This window comes from Bactrocera tryoni, chromosome 3, assembly GCF_016617805.1.
Source record: "Bactrocera tryoni isolate S06 chromosome 3, CSIRO_BtryS06_freeze2, whole genome shotgun sequence".
NCBI classification, from domain to species: Eukaryota; Metazoa; Arthropoda; class Insecta; order Diptera; family Tephritidae; genus Bactrocera; species Bactrocera tryoni.
The window spans coordinates 7,915,418-7,940,659 of NC_052501.1; the positions used below are offsets into that span (position 1 = coordinate 7,915,418).

Below are 25,242 nucleotides of genomic sequence, written 5' to 3' on the forward strand. Positions count from 1 at the left end.
ACTATATACAATTCCATTAAAATCTTTTAAATTTGGTGCATACTTAACCTCAGTATCTTTATTTTTATAATTCTTTCCCTTTAGAGATCATTGCGATTAATTTATTCCGTTTAAGTAAAGTCACACTTATATTTTCTATGTAAATCCCTTTAGCTCTGTTTTAATATAATTCGTACAATTATTTGGTCTTTATTAATTCCTCATATTTTGCGCATGGTTCTACGAGGTGTGGTTTTAAAAAACACGGGACTGACGAATGGCTTCAAACGAACTACACACTCACCAAACGTCATTGTTCGGCAAAGCAATAAAATTGCAAAATTTGTTTAGTTTTCTGCAAAACTAAAACAATCTTTCTTCCACCTCCTTTTGAAGATCAAAAATATATTGAAGCACTTTGGACTACGAGAGATACATGAATTATGAAGGTACTGATGGAAAAATATTATTTATATTTGCTTTAAACAATCTAAAAATGGCGAATATATCTTGAAGACAACTTAATGGATATGAATTTGAAATAATATAGCCTCAAGTGCCAGTCTCTAATGAGCCACACCTCTTAAATAGCCGCTGACGTATATTTTCGGTGATTTTTACTACACATTGTGTTATTTTATGTAAGATCTCGAGAGTGCTTCAATAGATCAACGCTTCTAATACCATTTGTATGTTTAGTGCTTCATGGCGGTGTTTCTTCCGCCTCCTTTCGCCAATCACTGCATTACACATTCTTAAAGTCCAAGAATTCTCGCACATTATTCGGACACATTACACTTTTGCCCAAAAACAGTACCGTCGACATCGGATGCAGATAGTCGGCGGAGAATTCTTTGGCTTTCCAACCGAAAAATCCACTTGGTCTCACCTCATTACCATTGATTTCGAATGGTAATAAATTTACACCGATTTGATTAATTTTCGAAAATTGCACTTTAAAATAATGCCCATCCGTGGCCTTAATCCAGTAGAAGCCCTCATTGTCTACATATGGTTTATTTTGGGACTTTTTCATCGCATTCGAACGCTCCAAATCATTGACATTAAAACTGATATCGATTTCATAAGCATCCGGATGCAGATGATTCGTCTCGATGGCTGTACGCAAGGCCTGATTGTCCAACCAATAACGTATGCCGACATTCTCGAACTCCTCGAGTACATGATTGAATGTCGTTTTGAGTTTGTCAAGGCAACATGGGGGCGTATGTTTGTCCAAATAAATGTAGAAGGGCCGATTGTTATAGACAGTGCCGACACAAGATTTTGTGGTGCGTTCACAACCGATTAAATCGATTTCCGTTACCAGCGGCAAACTGAAGTTCGATGAGGAAAATTGTGTATCCAGTACGAGATTGTGATGTGAGCCGCCACCACCACCGCTCTCTTTCGTATCACTCTTCGAGATGACTTTATGTGAACGGCGTATGATACGTTTGATCTGAAGCTTCTTGTATAGTTCCTTAAACTGCCGACGTCGTATCTCAGTGCGACGTTGTTTCGTATGATACGAAGCGAATAGTCGGCGTCCATCTTGGAAGGTTTGTGGGAATACAGTTTTCTGTAAAAAGCGAGTTAGTTAAAGTTGAAAGTATTGGTATTAATAAAATTATATTATAATTGTTGCGCTTACAGAAATGCCAGCCAATTTCGCCTGTATGTAAAACATTTCGGGAAATGGCGAGACGAATGGGTCGGGCAGCTCCTTGAGTACGCCCACATCCACGAGTATGGCATGCTTTTGCAAATACTGTGTATGAGAAAATTAAATAATATAAATATATATTTATAAAAATCGAAAAACAACAGCTTTCTGCTTGCCACTCACCAAGTCACACTTGTCGCTGCTGTTGACCGCCACATATTGTATCGTCCAATTGGGTAGATCCAAGTTGATTTGCGTACAACTGCTAAACGACTTCATATTGCCGGCGAACGGCACTATCACCAAACGTCTAACCGTCTCCTCTGGACCTACAGGCGGCAACAAGGCGCGCGCCTCTTGCTGATGTTTCACTTCGCCCGCCTTGAGCGGCGCTCTTGCCGCTATGCCAGCGCCCAATGGCATGGCCGAATTGATTTCGCGCAAAATCTTTTGCAAGAGATTTTTACTCGTCAAACGCACGCTATCCGGCAGGAATAGCACATATTTCGTGTGTATGGCCGCGAGCGCATTTAATTGCTCCGGTGTCTTTCGCACATCGAAGCCGAGATTGATGAAGCGCACAGTGTTCTCCTCGCCGCTGGTGACGGTGATGTTGCGCTCATAGATGACCGGTGGATAGGGTGTACCCTCCAATAGCACCAACACCGACAAATTCGGCACAATATCGAGCAGATTGTCAATGGATGCTTTGAGATCATTTTCGAAATTATAAAAACTACGAAATACAACCGTTATGGATTTGCGTATATGTTTGTTTGCATTCTTGAGCTTATCGCGCGGCGATTTGCCCACGCCACGTCCTGCGGCGCCGGCACCAACGCCGCCGAGCTCACTATCAGCTGACGCGGCGCTCTCTGCTGCGTCGCCGGGCATGAGCGTGGAGGTGAGACTCTTCCAAATGGTCGACTTCCACGAGTAATAAAATAGTATGAGATTGGCTATGACCACTACGGCTACGATTAGTTTCGCGTGGCGTATGCGCATCACTTTCATATTGCAAACGGTGGGTATTTGCGAGTTAAGTGTACGTGTGTATGTTTGTGTTTCAGTGTGTGTGTGTGTGTGCGTGCGTCAAATTGGCGAAAAATATTTCTTTCTGCCACACACCCACTTCAAAGCGAGGTCAAATTATGATATTCCCTTTAAATATTTTATTTGCGATTGAGGTGACTGGGCCAGCCCGCGGAGCAGATGGGGGTCGCAATGCACATGATTTCACTACGGATTCCACTACTTGGTATGTTTAGGTATCTATGAAATAAAACATTCACTATCTACTATGCTACAAGCACTTTGGATTTCTGCGGACTTTCAATTAGCAGGTATATTCTCTAGCTCTAAAGCTAAACTATACTTATATATACATTGTTGTAGATTAACACATTCCGTTGCGGCTATGCAACATTTTATCTATGAGCTTCTTTGTAATGATTTCACACATTTTATATTTACTAATTTCACGCTGATAAAATTCACACACTCAAAACTTACACACATTACATATTTTCTGTGTTTCATTTGACAGGAAGCTCACTTGTAGCAAGGATAACGGGATGACAGCTCCGCTGTATACTAATGTGCGAAGAAATGTTTTATTTATTGTTATAAACAAAGGACATAACAAAGAAGGCACGCATGAAAAATACTGTGTAAACGAAAGGACGAAAGAAAACCTGTATTTTAAGCACAGTGACGCAAGCTTAAAGCTTTGTTGCCGAAAGCACAGTGCATCATTAGTGGTGCTTTGGTGGTGTTTTGTGTTAAGCTGTGTGGACAAGCTGTGTAAAAACAAACCCCTGTAACATGGTACGTATTCATAATTTAAGGAGCCGGGTAATTAAAGGTTGTGACTCCTTAGAAATTATTTCAATGTGTTCTGTTTCCAATCTTCAAATAGTTGAAAAAAGTGTAACTACAGCTCTTCGTTCAAAAAAGTCAAAAAGTCGTCGAAACCAGTAATTATTTCTCGACATTGCAGTACAAAAATCGCTTTTTTCCTGAAGGGTATGTATTGAGGATACCATAAGCTCACAAAATAACAGTCAAAACACTCACAAAACATAATTTAAATTCACAACAAAAATAAGCTTATTTAATTTTTTTAGTATCATCTTCAACAGCATTCAGGCCTCATTTGAGACCATACAAGCTTGGAAAAGCGTAAACAATATTTTCATGCAAATGTTAGAGAGTTCACTCGGAATAGCCTTCTTTTAAGTTAAATAATGAATTGTCAGAGAATGTGAAGTCATTTGTCCAACTTAGAAATATATTGACACGCCAAAATAGTTCAGAACGAATCAAAGCGCTTTCTTGTTATATGAGACTTTTTTCATCTATACCTGTTGTTGTTATGGTAGCGTTTATCTAGAACCCCTTTGGAAAGAAAGTAACAAAATAGTTGTCATCGAGGTTACTTACGGAAGGCCCAGGGCACGAGCAGTTTCGACAAGTTCGGACCAAAGGGTGAAATGGATTAAGTGAGTTAGGTTTGAAGAGCATGCAAAGAGGTGATTAGTGTCGTGCGGGGACTCGTTACATGCCGGACATAAGTTGAGTATGTCAGAGTCTATTCTGGATAGGTAGGAGTTTAACCTGACACAGTATCCAGAATGAAGCTGCGCTTGGGTCACTTTTGTTTCACACAGCAACTCGAGCTTTTGATCCGCGATTGATAGTGTTTGGTCTCCAAGTATGCTATTCACTGGAACGAAGCCTGTGAAAGTGTACATAGGTTCACGTCGCGGCCGAAATTTGGTTGGTGTATGATTCTATATCGTCGACGCATTAGAGGAATGTTCTCCTAATGTTTCTAGGATACGGTTTCTCTTCAAGCAGGTGGCGGCAGTAATGATTTCTACGAAAACACTCGAAAAGGAATTGCTTAGAGAGGAGAGTTTTATGTTCCTTTACTTGTGCTCGATGAGAGACATCAGGATTCATCCTGTAATTGTCCGTGGTATGGTATATTGGCAGGTTTAAATCTTAGGTTAGCGATTTCCGGATCTTGTTGCGGCTCTGTACTTTAGTGGCAGGTTGTGTGCGGAGTGACGGAGTGCAGACTGTCGAGTGCTGCTCCTAAAATTTTAAGATGGTTTACGGTCGGAGTTCTGACTCCGTCGACGGAAATATTGAATTCCAGTCTGTACTTCTTATTCATTTCTGCTTAGTAGTTGTCGGCATCGCAAAGGTCGGCCTTTTCAGCTATCCAAGTGAGACGTTCACTCGGTTTTGGAATGCTAACCAAAAGAGTTGAATTCATGAATGACCTACAGTATCTCCACCGAGTTTTGGTTTTCTCGGTTTCGGCTCATTTTTAGATCGCTATACGGTATGTTGTTGAATGGTTTCGACGTCATATTAATAAAGCCACGTCTTGTCAGCAGGGATGTAGCGTTTAATGAATGTAGAGTCTTCAGCTACGTTGTCAAGCATCTCTTTTGCGCCTTTTACTCGATGTCTTGTTTGCAAAAATTCAGAATTTTTGGTACAAGTCTGCCCTTGACAAGCTTCATACAACACATTATTCAAATTGTGTTGAATCGATCTATACGATATACTCAGCTTCTCTGCTACCATCTTATGCCAATACCACAATTTTCAAACATGGTTTCTGTAACACCTTCGATGTTATCGTCATTAATAGAAGTGGATGAACGATTCACATTCTCATCGGCCATCAATTTTGGAGAAATATAGACCAATGATTCCACCGGCCTACATATCACGTAAAACCGTTGTCTGTTCTGAATTAAATGGCATGTATTGAATCTCTTCTGGTTGCTCTTCATTCCAATTGCGGCAATTTTGCACGTTTACTTACCCATTGAGCCAGAACATCGCTGAATAAAGTTTGTCTGGAAAACTTGGAATCTTCATGAAACTTTCAAGAGCCCATAGAGCAAAGTGACGTCGCTTGGAAAGGTCGAGCGGCTTCATTTCTGGCACAAACTGTATTTTGTGTGTTTTCAATTCAAGACCTTCACGTAAAATGCACCACGTCGTCCCATACGTCAGTCCGAGTTGCTGCGGACGGCGCCGAATCCACTCTCTACGGTCTTCATGTACACTCTCAGCTACAGCCTATATATTTTCTTCACTATATGCTGAACGTGGTCTATTCGGCCGAATATTATAATGAATGCTGGATCTCAAGATATGTGACGGTGTTGCGAATAGCACGCTCAGTTCGCAGCGCCACATTATGTACTATAAATATGTTCTACTATCAATTTGTACTATCAGTTTTATACTTTATATGTTTATTAAATTGTGTAAACATTGACATCATCGTACATATATCTAAAATTTGTATATTTTTCACAGCACATTGACGTTACATAAATACATTCACATAAATTTTTGTATTGACTAGCATAATTCCATACTATCATGCTATGTAATTAATAAATATAATATTCTAAGTGAGCACTCCATTGTACTCATTGGATAAATAGAATCATTTATTTTTTGTTCTCAATATAACTTCGCTGCTTAAAGATATCTTTCTTTACTTTAGCACTTTGTACTCCAGCGTCATCTGATAAATAATAAAATGAGCGTTCCAATAAACCAACTATTACTTCTTATAGCTTCAAAGCTCAGTCCAAATAAGCTCAATGCGTAGAAGCTTACAAACAAATACTACAGTACATTTAACAGTTATGAGTAGACACACAAAATACTGCATGTGCATGATTTCACTACACAATAATACAAAATTTTAGGTACACAGAGACTTGTACTGGAATGAATAAATATATCATTGGAGTAGCTCCACAGTAGAACCAACTCTCCAACACAAGTATATTCTAACAACAGGCTGCTTAAGTTTATATAATTTTGTGTGTATAACCGCATACTTTGAACAGGTAACAATTGAGCGTATTTCAAAATTCGGAGATCGCACATTCATGCTCTTCGGCAGCTGAGAGCTATTTCCCAATCGCTGGAAAGAGTATGGGGAATGGTACCTCACCGTTATTGTTCTTTTGTGGTGTTGGTGGGCGTGGATCCGGTTCGGTGCAACCCAATAGCCAATAAGTTGTCACTGTACCCTTACCTTTTAGTTCCACATCACCGCGTAATTCCATTTGGAAGGTGCCAAATTTGTCGAAAATTGTTTTAGCCGCTGCGGAGACATGTATTTTCAGTGCTGCAAATGAGAAATAGGAATAGATGTAGTATACGAGCATTAGAGTTGTATTTTTTATACAGAACTATAAGCCCTGTCGTCTAAAGAAAAACCAGTTCAGTAAAAATTTTATTATTTTATGGTAGAACTTCGCTTACAGCAGTGCGGACACTACGGGGCAGAAGCTTATCGAAACGTACTAACATTGAGCGCATTGAGACGAAACTACCCTTCATTTTGCGCAGCTTCATGACACTATGGGATCTGGAACATCACTGTATATTTCCACATTTATCTATGCCCCGCTAATGTCGATTTTAGACAAAACCAAAATGCATCTAATCGCTTCTTTAATATCGAACTAAGCTGTTACTTTTGATAACCACAAATATTTTATGGTTAAAATATCTTGGACAACTTCACTTTATACTTACAAAACTCTTTGCAACTTACGTAACCCTGCTGACTCCATGCGCGACGCCGTATTCACAGTATCGCCGAACAGGCAATAATGTGGCATCTTTTGACCCACAACACCCGCGCAAACTGGACCTGCATGTATGCCGATTCTAATTTTCAACTGATAATCCGGCTTGTGACGTATGGTAAACGATTTGACAGCATCCAAGATGGCGAGTGACATCAGCCCAATTTCACGTGCATGATCATCATTACGTTCAGGTAGACCGGAAACCACCATATAAGCATCACCAATTGTTTCGACCTTATAAAGCAGTTAATTTAAAAACATACGATTATTTATGAATTAAAAGTTCACCTTATACACATCATAGAAACCGATAATGCGGTCAAATGTGCTGTAGAGATCGTTGAGAAAGGCGACCACCTCCATGGGACCGCTTTCAGCGCAAAGTGCAGTAAAACCAACAATGTCACTGAAGTAAATTGTCACACATTCGAATTGTTCGGGTTGTACCATTTCGCCGGCGAGCAACTGTGTAGCCACAGGTCTCGGTAGTACTTGGTACAGTAACTCTTCGGTGCGTCGTTTTTCCATGCTCAGCTGTTCCGTCTTCTCCTCCACCAAACTTTCCAAGTTGTTGGCATACTGTTCCATGCGACGCAACAAGTCATCCATTAGATTCTCACAAAAGCCTCTTTAATTTTGAAATAGAAAGAATGTGTCGCTTTATATCCGGTGTTCTGATATCCTAGTACTCACTTCATGATTAGGCGCACAGTTGATCGGATTGTCGCGAATGCCGGTCTGTCTTCTGGGTTATCAGCCCAACACTTTTCCATCAGATCAAGCACATCGGGTGGACAATCGAGTTGACCCACAAAGGGGCGAAACGGTGGTGATTCATGTGCCTCAACGCGATTCAATATATTTTGCACATCCATAAATTGACGTATCATTTCGTAGGGTCCACCACGCACGACAATTTCTTCCAATATTATAGCAAATGAGTAGACATCGCCCTTCTGTGTGGCCGGATTACCAGGTAGAACGGTTAGCGGTAGCAATTCTGGCGCGATCCAGAGGAACTCTTGTGTGGTTTGAAATAAGTACAAAACTTTAGACCCTATACGTTTTGACAATCATGCCAGCAAAACTTACTGTTAAAATAATTCAGGTCCTTCACGAACTCCGACGGCGTGGTCAACGAGCGCAAGCCGAAATCTGATATCTTCAACACGAAGCGTCCATCAATGAGACAATTACACGAGCGCAATTTACCATGCACTTGCACATCACTGTTATGTAAGTAGGCCATACCCTTAACGATGTCATGTATGAGTGACATGCGAAAGTTCCAATCCAATTGTATTGCCTCGTTTTCGAGCACATCTTTCAAGCTACCTTTCGGACAGTATTCGGTTAGTATGAGCACGGTGGGGCGTGGCAAATCGATGCAGGCGCCCACAAAGCGTACGGTATTCTCATGACTAACATCACGCGCCTGTTTGATCTCCCACAAGAGGGTTGGTGTGATATCGACTTTTTTGCGGTGTATCTTCTTGATAGCAACACGCTCACCTTTAAAGATACCAATGGTGGTGAAAACTTGCGTCAGTGGCAGCGAGGTGCAGCTGGCGATGGAGGCGCGCCCAGAATGTATATCGTATTGTTGCAGTGAGAAGTTCTCCACATTGAGCTTTTGCAGACCAACTTTGCTGCCATGAAGCCTGCCCACCTCAAGTAGTACCTCGTCCGGACGCACACGCCAAGACATGTTATTGAGTTCATTATTCAGTTTCATTTGCCTAAAATGGAATTTGATGTTAATTTTTGTATTTATTTCAATATTCCGAAACATTCGCAGAGCTCACTTGCACATCAAGTAAACGACCAGGAAGGAAAAGCCGAAGAAAATTGCGAATGCAAATGTTCCATACATGATAATTAACTCTATGTAAATAAGAGATCTAGATTACTTAATGTTCCTCAATTAATATCTAAGAGTTGTTAGTTGTAGTGAATCTCGAAATCCTATGGATCTCGAAACATAAACTCACCATTTCCATGACATTCCGGCGCGTTGCCTAAAAAGCCGCAGCGTGGCACATCCGGTGGTGGACCTTCACGTCCACCAGGCCAGTGTATTTTCTTTCCTGCCACGGCTGAATATTCGCTATTTAAAAAGAAGTATTAATCTAGTTTCCTGTTCCGAAAAGCTTTCACTCCGACTACTTACCGATGAAGTCCATAATAATGTGCCACCACCTCAAATTTGCCATTTATCGGATCTAAATCGGATATGGAGTAATCAGCATCACGATCACCGTTATCATCTATGCGCACATGACCAGTTATGCCATGAAAATTACGATTCCACATGCGTCGTGTTATGGCCATGCCATCGCGTATATCGCCGCCCTCGCTCAGGGTTTCATTAAAGGCCATGCCGAGCAAGTAAACGCCATCGTAAAATGCGCCGATGAAAAAGTTCACCTAACAATTTTGCAAATCCACAGAAAAAAGATGTTTTATGAAACCATAATTTTATAGACATGTCTTAAATTCATAAAAAGCGCACCTCTTCGCCATCGCTGAAGGAATAGTTGTAAGCTTTGGCCATTACACGTACTTTATCAGCGAAGCCTTGATACTCCGGATTGGTAGGTTGCAACAGCGAAACACGTAACAACGCTTCGTAGGCCTTTCGTGCATGACTATCCAACGCATCGCCCGTTTCCCAGTCGTGGTCACCCCAATAGGAACTCTGTGGCAGAGTGATTATATAGTCATTCAAATTCATGCAAAGACCTGTATTAGCTTGAGGGCATGCTTAGGGCGTAATCTCATTAATTACCTGAAATATTTCGACATCAAGAAAGACCCAATCGCCATTCGTCATACCCAGTGTATAGGCGGCGAGCATAAATTTACGAACTAACGAGCCGCGCAAGGATAAAATGACCACTGAAATTAAGAAAAGAAAAAAGGATAAATACAACTCAACTTCCTAATTGGAGTTCGGCAAAAATTAAACGAACAATCTCACAAATCTTGTTGTCCACAACAATCGATAATGTATTCGTGGCCCTTATCAAAGTTCTCTATAAAGGATAATTCCAAAACGATTCCAGAAAAAAACTGAAATGTTTTTCTACACATCTTTCTGAAGATCTTAGTAGTATATCTCTTCGTAAAGGTCAGAATCAAATACAGTTCGGTTTAAGGGTTCGCTAAAGTCTAATTGCAGCATCTGCTTACCAGGGGTGCGGCTGCGAGCGGGCGTCGGTCCTTGAAACAAGCGTCTCGCTACATAAATGTGTATAAAACTTTTTACTACTCGCGTAGCTAGGTTGTGCGAGGTTTGGGACCCGCCACGTGGAAAACACTCCCAATAAAAAAGAAACAACAGCCGCGCATGAAAGATCCCACTTTTGATGTCGACCTTAGCAAACGTAATACGGACTATGATTTTAGGGCATGCACCTGAAATGTCCCTTATCTAAATTAAGAAGGTGATTGATGTCCTCGTAAAAGTAAAGACTGATATTATCGCCGAAAGTTGAAGAGAGAAGTGCACATGCAGACAAAAAAGGAAAGAGACCAAAATGCGTCAGTATGAAGAGCTTAGCAGCTGGCCGACAGGGGCAATGCTCGAAAATTCTATCGGCTGATGCTGATATCATTGGCCTCAACAACTGCGCCGCGCTTTCCCCAGACTGGATAAAGAAGCGAAGCTGATGGGCATGGTTGTGAACAAGCACAAGACAGAATATCTCCTATGATCTATGAAACAAACAGTCACCAACAACAATTTCAGCCCTGAAATCCAACGCAGAACCACTTTTGCCAACAAGTGCTACTTTGGGTTGTGTGGGTAATTGAAAAAGTTGTAACAAGAAGAAGAAGTCCATTCGTTCTGTCTTTCGACCAACATAAAAGGTTCGTTAATAGTGGTCGTCTCTCGGCAAACAATGACAAATCTAGGACCGTAATTTCACAATCAAAACTCAAAAAATTCATATAAATAATAATTTGACTCTATCTAGCTATACAAATCTCTAAATCATGTTATTGCCCGTACCACTTACCTCTTGCATACATGCTCGCATCCTTCAAGTAATTCTCATACGGTTCTTGCTCATTGCCATTCAACTCACGTACAAAACTAAGTAGACCCTCTTGTCGTAGTCCATACTCCAAATTCTTGCCCACAGTTAGGGAGAAAAGGTCCGAGCGGTCGATGATCAATGCCACATGTTTCCACTTAAATTGCCGAAAAATACTGGCAAACACCAATTTAAGGCGGCACTGGCAATAAGACATGCGCGTAAGTGTGGGATATTTGCTCTTGTCTTTAAACATGCCCTGCAATTTGAATACAAAAGGATAATATCATTATGGTTTATGAATTTTTCTACAAGCTCTATGTGAGTGTATATTTATTGTAATAGCCAATGCAATATTTTATTATTTTAAGGATAACCCAAATCCTCTACGTTGCTTGTTAGTGTTATTAGTGGCTGACCTTTTCTGACAGATCTACTATTTTTCTTATTTGGTTGAAGAATATTAAATGTCAACTAAACGGTAGCAGATGAGATACTTTCCAGTGCTCTTGAGAGCCTTTACAAAACTACACGACGTAAGAAATTATTCGACATTACGAAAATATTGTAATTGTTTCCGCAACCAAAAAGGAGCTTTAGAAGAACTCTTGACTTTTATTGACTTAAATAATATGAGCACCAAATCGACAGCAATGGAATATTTTTCAAAGGTGTAAGGAATAAAACACTGGATGAATAATTTATGCTGGTTTATTTTGCTCAATGTAAATGCTGACAGAAACCGTTTCGAATATCTCGATTTAAATTCGAATTTTACGGTTTAATTTTTACCAGGAATCAGTATAAATTTGGAAATATTGATTTTAAAATCTAATCTATTCAAAAAAAGTATGTGTTCATTGAAAAGTGGGATAGAATCTCAGGCTAATATGTTTGAAGCATCTCTAATCGCTTCAGTAATGTGACCTCCAATTCTCTAATCATATCCGTACTACCTCCAGATGAATTGAAATCTGACCATTGTGAAAAACAGCTCTGAAGCCATAAGAACCCATGTTTGCGTAAATTTTTTAAGTGGATTGGCTTCTGACCCAATACAAGCATGCCAAAAATTAGTTAAATTTTTCATGAACTTTTTAAAGGCTTCGGCTGTGATGGCCTTCAGTTTTGGTTTTTCGGTTTCAGTAAATTTTTGGAGCGGCATTCGTTGGATGGTTGAATGGTTTCGGTGTCGTATTTATAAGCCCACGCCTCGTCACCAATAACAAATGTAGCGATCCTCGGCATTTACATGCTCTATATTGAAAACATCAATCAAAATGTGTTGGTTCGATCCGTAAGTGATGTTGAGATCTTCTACTTCTTCTCTGATGCCAACATGACGGTATTTGAGCACTATTGATTTTTTTCTTTTCTTAACTTTTCGATGTTATCTTCATTAACGGAGCTATCAAACACTTATTGGTTGACATACTTGGAAGTTATAACTATGAAGCAATAAAAAAGTAAGACTTTTTTGGTAATTTTAAAATTCTTAATTTATTCTTCCGCAAAATAATCCCCCTTGGAGCCAATACATTTTTGTCAACATTTTTTCAAATCCTCGAAATCTCAGAAATCCTTCAATGCGGGTAGTGATACACGTTTAATGTCCTCAATTGACTCAAAACGGTATCCCCGGAGCCATGGAGCGTTAGAGTTTGCTAAATGGCTGGACGGAGGTTAATCAGATGAATAAGGTGGGTGAGGCACGATATTGGTTGGCAATTTGGTGAAAAAATTATGAAGAATCATTGCAGTATGCGACTGTGCATTATCGTGATGCAAAAACCAACAGTTATCAACCCATAATTCCGACCTCTTTTTACGAATAGCTTCGCGCAAACAACGCATGCCACTCAAATAGTATTCATTGTTGACAGTTTGACCGGTCGGGAGGAGTTTGAAGTGCACCACACACAGGTGTCATTGACAATCAAACCAACCCAGAAAAAAATATTTCGACGAATTGTTTTTCAAGTGAAATTTAGATTAAAAAGTCTTACTATTTTTTGTTCACAGTACTAAATAATCAAGCTACTTTTGTAAGCATTTCATTTATATCAAGACAACAGATGGCCCTTCATATGGAGAGAACTCGATAAGGATGCACTGGGATGAGTATTTTAGAATCCCAGTTTTGATTCTTCGAAACTATAGATTTTGTGAATTAATTAGAAATTGGAAAAATATGACGGAGCTGGCAATAATAGACACGCTTTAGCCCTCCCTTATGAAGATCTGTTTTTTACTAAATTTTCATACCAAATGTGAATAATGTAAATCCTAAAGCACTGCCAGCTCTAGCATAAGTTAATTTTTTCATCATTTAACGAAATGACTTTTGGCTGCTTAAATGTCGTGTCTGGCATAATCACAGTAATCGTATGTCTTCTCACGGATTGTCGACACAAATGACCTGTTGATACTGCCTCCAGCAGTCGCATACAAATACAATGAAATGAAAGCAGAATAAATTACAGCTTAATTGTTGCAAAAGAGCAAAGCACTGCAATAGACTCCCTTGCGCATACAACTTCAAATAGATGAGTACGAATATGTATGTATATATATAGATATATACTCCTGCTTGCGTCCCGTTTTTCTGCTACAACTTTGCATCATCTTTCTTCTTTAAACGAGTGCCGCTCTTTGCTTACCCCAGCGCCTAACGCCACTTGAGTCAGTGTACTTATAATGAAACACTGCAAAAAGTTAATTAATTAAAAAATACTTAAATACTCAGTCTAACCGCTGAATAAGGTAAATTAGTTAATTCCGACAGGCCGCAAAGCCAACGCTTCGTCCACTTGGAAGACAGGAAATTACTGCCGCAAGTTGGCTGTAAGTGACCTTAGGCAGAAAGTGTCACTACGCAGGCAACATAACAACAACAAGCAGAGAAAGTGCGTGTATATGTGTGTATGCCGGTATATGTGCGGTTGTGTATCTAATTTTTTTCAACTCTTCAATCACACGTGCGCAAATGTAAAACTAACGGTTGGCCGCTACTAATTTCAAGTGCGGCGCAAACAAATTCCAAAAGCCCAACAACAAATAGTTTGTTGTCTTTTTTTGATTATGTCTTCCCCATTTTCCTTTACTTTCTTTTTTTTCCTTGCTTCTTTTGCCTTTTATTTCATACAAATTGCGAAATGTCAATGTCAACGGAGTTCTAGGGGGTGGCCTTCCAAGTTGGTGCGGCGGTAAGTTTGTCGTAGCGCTCGCAGCTGGCTGGCTGACTTCTGCTGACTGACACTGACCATGGCAATGACAGCGCTTGCCTGTAGATTACCACAAATAGCGGTTGCCGCAGCATGTGCCAGCGCTTACCGCTGGGAATTCGCTGCTAGCGGAGTTGAAATAAAAATCAAAGGCGATTAATGAATTCTGCTATAATGTAACACACACAGCACATATGCACACACACATACATATATCATTAAGTGCGCATATATTGGTGTGTAATACGCATTTATTATGTATGTGTATGTGTGCGATGTTCCCAAGGAATTTAATGTGGCTGAGGTCGCTCCACAGAAAATTATTTTAAAAAGGTATAATTTTTCCGGAAACTGAAAATTTGAGAAAAATTTAACCATGTCTTCTTTATACTTGAATCTTGGCGATAAGCCCGTGATCTGTTATTAGTTAATCCTTTTCGTAAAGAGTTATTCACCACCGAATCCATTAATAAAGTTATTGAAAATTATATCTCGCGGTGGTAATGCTTCATATCCATTTAATAAAATTTGAACCGGACCAACAAAAAACTAAATTTTCAAGTACACCACATGATCTTCAATTCATTCAGCGATTTTTGTTTTTATTTTGAAGCGCCATTCGTTAGATGTTTGACCATTTTCCATGTCATAATCGCACGTCTCGTCACTAGTAATGACAAGTTTGTTGAATGTGCGGTCCTAAGCTACGTTGTCAAACGTCTCTTTTGTAACCTCTGCTCGAAAAGAGTTTTCGTCAGAGACTCAGGTCCTGTACTACGTGTCTACCATTGACACGTTTCTAACCAAAACATTAACCGAAATATGTTGAGATCTTCCATAAGAAATATTCGGATCCTCTGCTTTCTTTCTTATGTCAACCAAAAATAGCACTATTTTCTCAATATTTGTAGAATTAGTACCGAATAATTAATATCGGCAATAGCAATGTAGAGCTTTATATCGGACAGAGTTACTTGGTTATCGGTTCCTTTTCGTTTAATTTTCGTTAGGGATCCAACATGATATGAACTGAAAGCGATTTGTCGCTACATAAGCGTTTAGACAAAATTTCAAGTGTTTTTGGCAACACAAAGCAGTAGTTTATAACTCCGCAAAAGTTATGTTCATATCGGTTATCAACCAGTTATCAATTCACTCATATTTGTTTAACTGAAAAGTCTGCCAAATTACTTATACTATATATGGATAACTTCCAGGTATTATGGGTATCAATCAACGAAAATTTTTAACTGAGCAAGTTCTTCAAATTTACGCGAAAATCGATAAATCGACGATCAATTATGTGAGTAATACTGTATGTCGTATATTTATTTATATTTTACATGCCAAGCTTGCCTCATACACGTGTGCAGCACCTTTATAATATACATACAGATTTATAAGCACGTCTACTCACATTTGTTTGCATAGAAGAATCATATGACCTACGTGCATTGCGTACTATTATGAAAACTATAGATACAGGGTGATTGAAAAATCATGAGAATTTTATAGAAATGCAGGAAACATTACGATTTTTATACATTTAAACTTCTAAATAAAATTGTGGCAGAAGTCTTCTGTGTAGACTTAGGTATACATGCTGGATTTTCCATTATCTCATTTACATATACATATTGTTCTTTTCAATTATTAGTGGGCATATATAAAGCAATCCTAAACAAAAATTACAAAAAAAAATTTATATTTTCAAAATATTGACTTAAATTGTTTGAAAAAAAAGTAATAATAAATTTTAATATTTAATATACATTCTAGTATTTTAAAATGTTAAGTACACTTCATAACATACCGTGCTCTCATTTTTCCATTTATGAATTTTTCCTAATATGCCAGATGTTACCGTTAGTTCGTCATCAGAAGGTGGCTGTGTGAGAAATTTTACATGAAAATATTTTTATTATTTACGAAAATATATTTACTAATTATTATGTGTATTAATATACTATATAAAACATATTATATAAAAAGAAAATAAATATTAAAAATATTTTTAATTAAAAAAAAATTAAATAAATAACTGAAAAAATATTTTTTTACTATTTAATTTTAATAAGGACCGTCTTTGCGGTTAAATCACCGAGTACCGAACTGTAAAATATTTTTGAAAAAAACATATAAAATTTGTGAAAAAAAAATCCTACTGACACCAGTACTGCATGTCTGTCGTGCATTATTTACTTGTACTTAAATTTAATTTTATTTACTACTTAGTTGCCGTACTATTTTTAGATTATCATAATATTAGGTTGTCGAATATCTCCCTTCCGCCTTTTTGTCTTTTGAATTTCGCAGCTATGTATAAGGCGTTACAGTGCTCGTATCTGGCAATACTATACAACTTTGAAAGGTCTTGATATAACCTACAAAACGACGCTATGCATGATTAGTTTGGATAATGTGTTCAACAGTTATAGACGTGTAATGATAGAGTTCACTAACACCGAATTTCGCGCTCTTTTAAAGTTTTCCTTCGTTAAAGGCAAATCCGCTAGAGAAACGTTCCGTGAGATTAATGGTGTTTTGGGGAATGGTTTTCTATCACTTCGAACTGCGGAGGAACGGTTTTGACAATTCAGAGCGGGTGAAAACGACACCATGGATAAGCCGGCGGATGACCTGTGACGACGAATACCGATCAAATCATGGAAAACATCGAGTTAGACCGGCATGTGGCATCTCGTGACATCACCCAGAAGATGGGAATTAGTCACCAAATCATTTTAAACCATCTGCAGAAGGCTGGATATGCAAAAGAGCTTGATGTTTGGGTGCCGCATGATTTGCCTTCTGGGCCGAATCAACGCCTGCGATATGCTGCTAAAACGGAATGAACTGGACCCATTTTTGAAGCGGATGGTAACTGGCGACGAAAAATGGATCACATACGACAATATCAAGCGAAAACGGTCGTGGATGAAGGCCGGTGAATCGTCCCAAACAGTGGCCAAGCCGAGATTGACGGTCAGGAAGGTTTTGCTGTGTCTTTGGTGAGATTGGAAGGGAATCATCCACTATGAGCTGCTCCCATATGGCCAGACGCTTATTTCTACCATCTACTGCGAATAACTGGGCCGCATGAAGCAGGCGATCGACCAGAAGCGTCCAAAATTGGCCAACAAGAAGGGTGTAGTGTTGCACCAGGACAACGCCAGACCACACACTTCGTTGATGACTCATCAGAAGCTACGGGAGTTCGGATTGGAGGTTTTATTGCAATCACCATATAGCCCGGACGTAGCGCCAAGTAATTAACACCGGTTCCTGTCCATGATGAACGCCCTTGGTGGTGTAAAGTTGAATTCAAAAGAGGCTTGTGAAAAGTGGCTGTTCGAGTTCTTCGCAAATAAGGAGGGGGGTATTATGAAGTTGCCGTCTAAATGAAAACAGATTATCGAACGAAACGGCGCTTATTTGAACTAAATCCGATCACTGTAACACTTCTTATAAAGCATTGAATAAAGAGCAAAAAAGCGGAAGGGAAAAATTCATATATTTTTTTTAATTATATAAATTTGATAATCTATTTATTGTTATTTTTGTAAAAAGACAAAGTCAGTTTTTTAACAATTATTTCGCTTTAAGATTATCCTCCTTTATTTTAAAGATATTTTATGCTTTTTTCGTTGTATCGAAATGTATGTATATTTGGTCGTACGGCATACAGTGCGTATGAGTAACATTTGAGTTACTTGCTTGCTTTCGGTAATAAGAAATCATAACATAATCATATTTTAATACATATTATTATAACTAGCTAAATAAATTTGTTTTATCGTTATATAAGTAAGAAAGTGGGCTACTAAAATAAAAATTGATATTTTCAAATTTTAAATTCATTAATAGTTGCAGCTCACCTGATCACCCATACCGGTAATGATCGGAGAATTCCAATAGGCAGCTAAACGTGCCACCGGTTCCAAGGCAAATGCACATGCAGGTCCAATAAAAGCTATGACGTCGTCCTTAAAATGCATGTCAGCAGCCAAACCAGGCGCCTTTGCACCGGAACAGGAAGGGTAACTGAAGGGAGAGAATATATACATTAGAGGCAAATAGTATATATTTGCAAATAGTGGCTAGATAGAACATTGAGACTGGGTAATTAGTAACAAAATCTTATATATGAGGCAGAATATAAATTATTTATGCTATTTTTTTATTATAAAGTTGTAATAATTAAATAAAAATTTAAACGTACATAGTATTGAACTTATCTTTATGGTGATATTAAAAAGTAATTTTATTAACATTTAAAGATTATCTTTATTTCACTTAGATATTTACCCACACTTACTGAAAATCAAAATCCAAAATCAATACTTTTTGACAATAAATAGTTTAATAAAAAAATATTTCCAATTTCAATTTTCTTAAAATCCCTCATTTACATATTTTTTTAGTCTTTTGTGCACCCCATCCAGCCAACGCACTAATTAAAGCGCAATTATCGCAACTGATCTGCAATTCTCAACTCTCTTGAAGGCCACAAGTCAACAAACTATGCATTTCCAATTATAAAATCCGGCAATTACAAAGGACTAAGCATGTCTCAGCATAAAAAGGCAACAAAGCAATTGCAATGTAAATAAAACACTCCCCAGTTGAGCGCTCAATATGCAACTGCAAATGGAAATACATAATTTGTAGTGAAATGCGCCACGGGGCGTATGAGTAACAATTGATTTGCGCTGCTTTATATGCATTCACATTCGGCGAATTGCTTGTTGGTATGTGGAGACATTGACGGCAAGCTCACTCCGTATTAATTTCTTAAAGCGAGCGCCAATTAAAAGCGCTGCGCATAAAACTTGATTGCTTTCCCTCTTAAAATGTGTTTGTGTAAATGTGTGCGTGTGTGTTACAGTGCTGGCGTTTCGTAATACTTGCACTCACCTTGCTTGCACTTTGCGCAATTTGATTTTATGCGGCTTCAAAAATTCCCTATTAATTACATCCAATGCCAAGTCCACGGCAGGTCCACAGCGCTCCAGATCGAAGGGCGAATCTTTTATAAAAGAAGGTTATAGGGTAATTGATTAAAACTAAAAAAAATAAATTTTTATTTTTACTAAATTTTTATTTTTTTTTCGAAAATCTTAATTAAAAATAATTGTTTTTAAATTTCAGAACCAAAATAATTTTTTTTATAATTTTGTTTTTAAGTACTTTTTTTAATAATTTAGAAAAAAGCAAGACAGAAATAAGTAAAAAAATAATTAATTTTTAATTAATTTTTTTAATAAAAATAAATAAAAATTATAAATACAATACATTAAAAAATGATTCCATTAACATTTAAATATATTTTTTTCCATTCCGAAAATCCTAATTAAAATTAATTTTCAAATTTCTAGTACCAAATACCCGATTGAAGAATTAGAAAAAAATATAATATTTTTATAATTTTGTTTTTAAATACTTTTTTAATAATTAATTTTAATTAAAAAAAAAAAGTTGTAGTCACAAATACTGGATTAAAAAATAAAAATTGTGAATCCCAAGTTTATAATTAAAAATTAAAAAATTAGTGTTATTGAATTTACATTTCTTCGCTTGCGTACTCTATAGTAGTGGTCGTTCAACTTAATTTTTAATTCTGATTTTGGAATTGAAAATTAAAAGTTCCAATTTTTTTAATTTGAATTAAAAGCTAGATTGAAAAAATGAAAAAAAAAATTAAAAATTTAATTAATTAAAATTAAAAAAATTTAATTAATTAAAATTAAAAAAATTAAATTGATTCAAAAAAAAATAAAATTTTTATCCCAAACTCGGAAATGAAAATTAATTTTTAATCCTTTTTTTAATAAAAAAAAATCCTTACCCTGGTGGCAACTCCACGATTTAAAGCTAGCATTTAACATATCACTGATTTACCAAACAGTGAACTTATACTACATATACCATATGAGCTTAAACTCCCCCCTAAAACCTACCAAGATGTGATGCCATCAACACGCCCACATTGTACACGCGCAAGCCGGTCAAATCGTACTCGATGTTCTCGCGCTTCACCACATGACCTTGCCGGTCTTCGTACACATATCCACTGTCAGGGCCAAAGGTGACAATTTCATTGGAATTCAACGCCAACGCTGCCAATGTCGACGCCACCACAGTTGCATTCGCTTGCGGATCGACCGCAATGTCGATCGACATATCCAGCAAAGCCGTGTGATTCAGTTTACGTGTGCCAACGGTTGTATGTGTTGTCGGGATTTTGCCTGTGGCGGGCGTCAATGTGTCTACGTGGTAGGCTAAGGTGTGCAGCGCGAACAGCAGGTAAGAGACGCTCACGGCAATTAAGGCGCTGGTGTGTGTGTTCAAACTGAATGCGTGCATGGTGGAATAATCGCTGGCGCTGAGCAGGGGGGAGACAGGCTGGTGGTTTAGTGTGGGGTGCGTAGAGAGCGTCAAGTGGGGTCTGAGTTGTTTATGCGAGACTATGTTGCTGTATCTGCGGTATACAGTGGTGGGAGTGGTGTAGTGTTGCGCCACATTTGTGGCATCCACACGTGTGGCGAAGAGTAACGTTTATTGAAACTGTTATTTTGCTAGCTCTATCGTCCGTCGCTGTTTGCTTTGCAATTGTTATTTCACATATTTCGTAAGATAACCTATAATCTATTGTAGTTAGAGAAGACAGAGAAAGAAAACGAGTTAGTTCTTAAGAGAGAGAGAGTATTTAAACTTTTTCTGGATGTGGTTGAAAGGGTGCAGTGGAAATGCGTTCAATTAAATTCAATTCCACCGAATAATAAAATTTATTGTTGTTAGTATATGGTAATTCGATTGTCTTCGTTTACCAAACCTTTAAACGCGATTTCCTCGAAACGTTGTTTTTTGAGTTGGTGAGGAAACTTTCTCCGAAAGGGCTGGACCAATCGATTTTAAATTACCACACGACCTAGTTAGATCTTCCTGACCTTACAGATCTTCAGATAATGCACGAAAAAATACTACTTTTTCAAAAATCAAAGTTTAGCTAGTCCTTCGACCTGTATTCATCTACATATAGTAATAATAATTTTTTTTTGGTTTTTGTATAATAGATATTTTTAAGTCGAGAAATCTTCCTCGCAGCCAGCCACATTTTTGTATGTCCTCATGGAGATCGGCTAGAAGTTTAAAGGTATCCAAAATTTTTCAAAATGATTCACCGATTATTAAAGATCATTGAATTATAATGAAATATTTTTTATTTATTCATTTATTAAATAAAATGTCTCTCGATAAAAATAAATCACAAAAAACACAATTTTTCTGAATTACGTGAGGATATTACCTGTTAGATTCAGAAACCTCTTATCTGTCAGGTTATACAGATTTTAAAAGGCAATTAAGAATTTAACATACACTATTTTTTATACTCTTGCAACATATTGTTACAGAGTATAATAATTTTGTTCAGCTAACGGTTATATGTACCACCTAAAACAAATCTAGATAGATAAGGGTTATATAGGCACTTATGCCAACAATTTTTCCAGCCCTCGAAACACTTTTCATAAGCTCTCTTTGGGATGGCCTTCAACTCGTTCAGCGATTTTTTATTCTATCTCGTCGATCGACTAAAAAAACACGTTCATCGTGTAAAATCCATGAATTGTTCTTCCACAATTACAGCCGTTTTCCACGGATGTTCTCATGCAAATGCCTCAATACGGCCAAATGGAACTCCTTATTGACCGTCCGTCCCTCTGGAACAAATTAGCCCTTCCTTACTTGTTTGAACCATTTGCATGCAATCAGATCTGAAAAATTCTCCAATATCGTTTATGCCGTAACCCCATAAGGTTTTCGAAAATTCAGTATTTTAGTATTATCGAAACGATTTTTTTTCTCATGCATTGCACTTAAATGTAGTCATTTCGTATTTTTCACATATTTTCAGTTTCAATAACTACATTTTAGTTTTTTTCCATCTACCACTTTTCATTATTAATTATTATTATTATTATATATTTTTTTTTAACTTTTTTTAGAAGACATCACCGAAAATCAAAACTTTCCACTTCTCTTTAAGACACAACTCAATTACTTCTGCCTTATTAAATTCAGCACTTTCAGCACTAACTGTTTAACATAAAGCTTTTTGAATTAAATAGATCTGAAATTAATTCAGTATTAAAGCGTTTTCTGCGTTTACCGTTTCTAAAGCTTCAGCGCTGGCACTTTAATTTATTTTGCTCCATGCTTTTTTTTAGTTTTCTGTTTTTGGGCAGTTACTTAAAATTTATGTGATTTAATGCAATTTATTAGATATAAATTTATATTAGATTTGCTAGTCTCAAATATTTTTATAGTTTAACTAATTTAATATAATTTAATATTAAAAAATAAATAATTCAATATTTTTTTGTTTTTTTACTAAATTATGAAAAAATATTAAAAAATAGTATTTCAGTTTTTTTTTTTTAATTCCATATTTAAATTCTGGAAAATTCGCTTTTTTAACCTTCTAACTCTATGTAGCTTAAATAAATGTTTGTTATAGTTATAAATTGAATATTCATTTAATTTTCAAAATTTTGACTAAATGAATAATTTTTTAATTTAATTAAATACATCTTTTTTAATTATCAGTTTAGTAAATTAAAGCTACTTTGAAATATATATTTTATTAAATTTTTTTATTTAAAAAATATACAAAAGTCTTTTTTTAGTTTAATTTAGTTTTTTATATTGATTTTAGATCCTAATAAATGTCTTTTATAAATATAAGTTTAATTAATATCTACTGAATTTTTTAAAATTTTAATAAGTTCTTAATTTAATGAATTACAATTTTTATTGTCCGATTAATTATATTTTTTTAGTGAATTATAAATATTAAATAAAAGTTAAAAAAAATAATAATTTTTTTTAATTTTTTTTTTGTTTTTTAAATTATTTCTGTTATTTTTTGCTGATTTTTATTTCGTAACGCATTTTTCACTTTTTTTATAATTTAAATGCTTTTTAATTAACTGATTTAATTCTTTATCGTCAGATTAATTTCGAATTAAAAAATGAATCACTTATTTTAAGGAAATTTTTTTAAAACAAATTTTAAAAATAAATATAAAAGGCGTTTTTTTAAATCTAAAATTTATAGCCAATTATTTTTAAATTTTTTTTTTAATAATTATTTATTTTCAAAATGTTGTTTATATTTATTTATATCTGTTGTACCAATAATTAAAATAGTTTTTTAGTGCAACTAATTTAACTTTTTTATTACCAGATTTAATTAATAAACTTTTTTTATATAAATTTTCAATAAATTAATTTTTCTTAAATTAAATCAAATTTAAAATATAATTAATATTAATAAAAAAATATTTATTAAAAAATTGTTCAAATATTTTTTTTGGGATTTTTTAAAATAAATTGCCATTAAATCTTATATTTAAAAAACCTCTGTTATATATAGGTATGTAAATATACTATATATGTATGTATGCATATCTGTTGTATTAACAATTTCAATATTTTTTAATGTAACTAATTTAATTTTTTATTGCCAGTTTAAATTAATAAGCTTTTTTATAAAAAAGTGATTTTTAATTAATTAATCAAATTTAAAAAAATCATTAATTAATTCAAATTAAAAAAAAATGTATTCAAAAAAATTATTTAAAAAATTAATAAAAAAAAAAGTTTAAAACAAATTGTTCAAATATTTTTCACGACTAAAAATTTTTCAATTAAAAATTTTTGCAATTATTTTTTTATTTTATTTTAATTAATTTTTTCTACTTATTAATATTTATTATCTTTTATTTCAAATATATAACATAAAAATATTTATTAAAAAATTTTACAAATATTTTTCACAAATTCAAATTTGTCCAAACAAAAAATTTTTCAATTTTTTTTATTTATTTTAAGTAATTTTTCCCACTTATTTTGACTTCAAATAAATGTCGTTTTTTACACAGAATAAAATTTATTTTTTACACTTTTGTTCTGTATGAGCACAAATGAGCCACCAAATCCGCATGCGAATCGACAACGACAAGAATAAAATCTCTTTTGTGATTTTCCCAAACACTTAACTGTATTTCACACAAATTGCAGTGCTTTTAAGGCTTCACATGACATGAGTGCCGTAGCCATTGTAACAAGGCGCACATATTTATAACTTATCTACATACAGATTTTTCATTACATTTGTCGCTGCTTTCTAAGCGCAAAGTGAAAACTTCTTGCTTCAACGGTTACCACAAGCCAAGCACATTTGGCTCCTTCGACCGTTTCACACCGCACACACGCAATTGCACATGCCGTCGCTCATACGCCGTGTCGACTTAAACACTTGTTGCCACAACAGTCCACCAAGCAAGCCACATACACATGTATGTTAGTGTTGGTGCGTGTGTGCCTATGTGTTTATAATATTCAAAGTCAACAAATTATATGCGAGTATTTCATTATTATTCCTCGTCAACTCCATGTCGGCTCATACACTTTCGAAATCACTGCACGCACACAAACACACTGCTTTGCAAATAAATAAGTATGAGTGTGTATGTGTTCATTTATCACTTTACCGCCGATATATACCTAGTTGTGTACGCGTATCGTACTGTTGCCGCTGCTGCCGTCCAAAGAGTCAAGATACAAATGAGCCGCGAACGCGTCCTGTCGTCGCTTTTATATGCCAACGGCACTTGGTCGCA

The 25,242-nt window shown here is 36.2% G+C and overlaps 2 protein-coding genes across 2 annotated transcripts; both read right to left on the reverse strand.

The window, feature by feature from the left end:
- Positions 1 to 3,243, reverse strand: LOC120772565 (fukutin-related protein). Its single transcript, XM_040101252.1, has 3 exons — positions 1,829 to 3,243; positions 1,634 to 1,750; positions 1 to 1,561 (listed from the first exon to the last, which is right to left on the reverse strand). The coding sequence occupies exons 1-3, from the start codon at positions 2,657 to 2,659 to the stop codon at positions 725 to 727; spliced, it is 1,785 nt and encodes a 594-aa protein (XP_039957186.1). The 5' UTR covers positions 2,660 to 3,243; the 3' UTR covers positions 1 to 724.
- A 2,703-nt stretch (positions 3,244 to 5,946) lies between these two features.
- On the reverse strand, positions 5,947 to 25,166 carry LOC120772885 (atrial natriuretic peptide receptor 1). The gene is made up of 16 exons (XM_040101737.1): positions 25,127 to 25,166; positions 20,515 to 21,202; positions 19,472 to 19,583; positions 18,433 to 18,598; positions 16,368 to 16,442; positions 11,313 to 11,589; positions 10,079 to 10,188; positions 9,803 to 9,988; positions 9,461 to 9,717; positions 9,282 to 9,397; positions 9,096 to 9,174; positions 8,383 to 9,029; positions 7,984 to 8,311; positions 7,579 to 7,918; positions 7,254 to 7,524; positions 5,947 to 6,821 (listed from the first exon to the last, which is right to left on the reverse strand). Exons 2-16 carry the CDS (start codon positions 20,918 to 20,920, stop codon positions 6,601 to 6,603), a joined length of 3,591 nt encoding a protein of 1,196 aa, XP_039957671.1. The 5' UTR covers positions 20,921 to 21,202; positions 25,127 to 25,166; the 3' UTR covers positions 5,947 to 6,600.
- Positions 25,167 to 25,242: the final 76 nt, after the last annotated feature.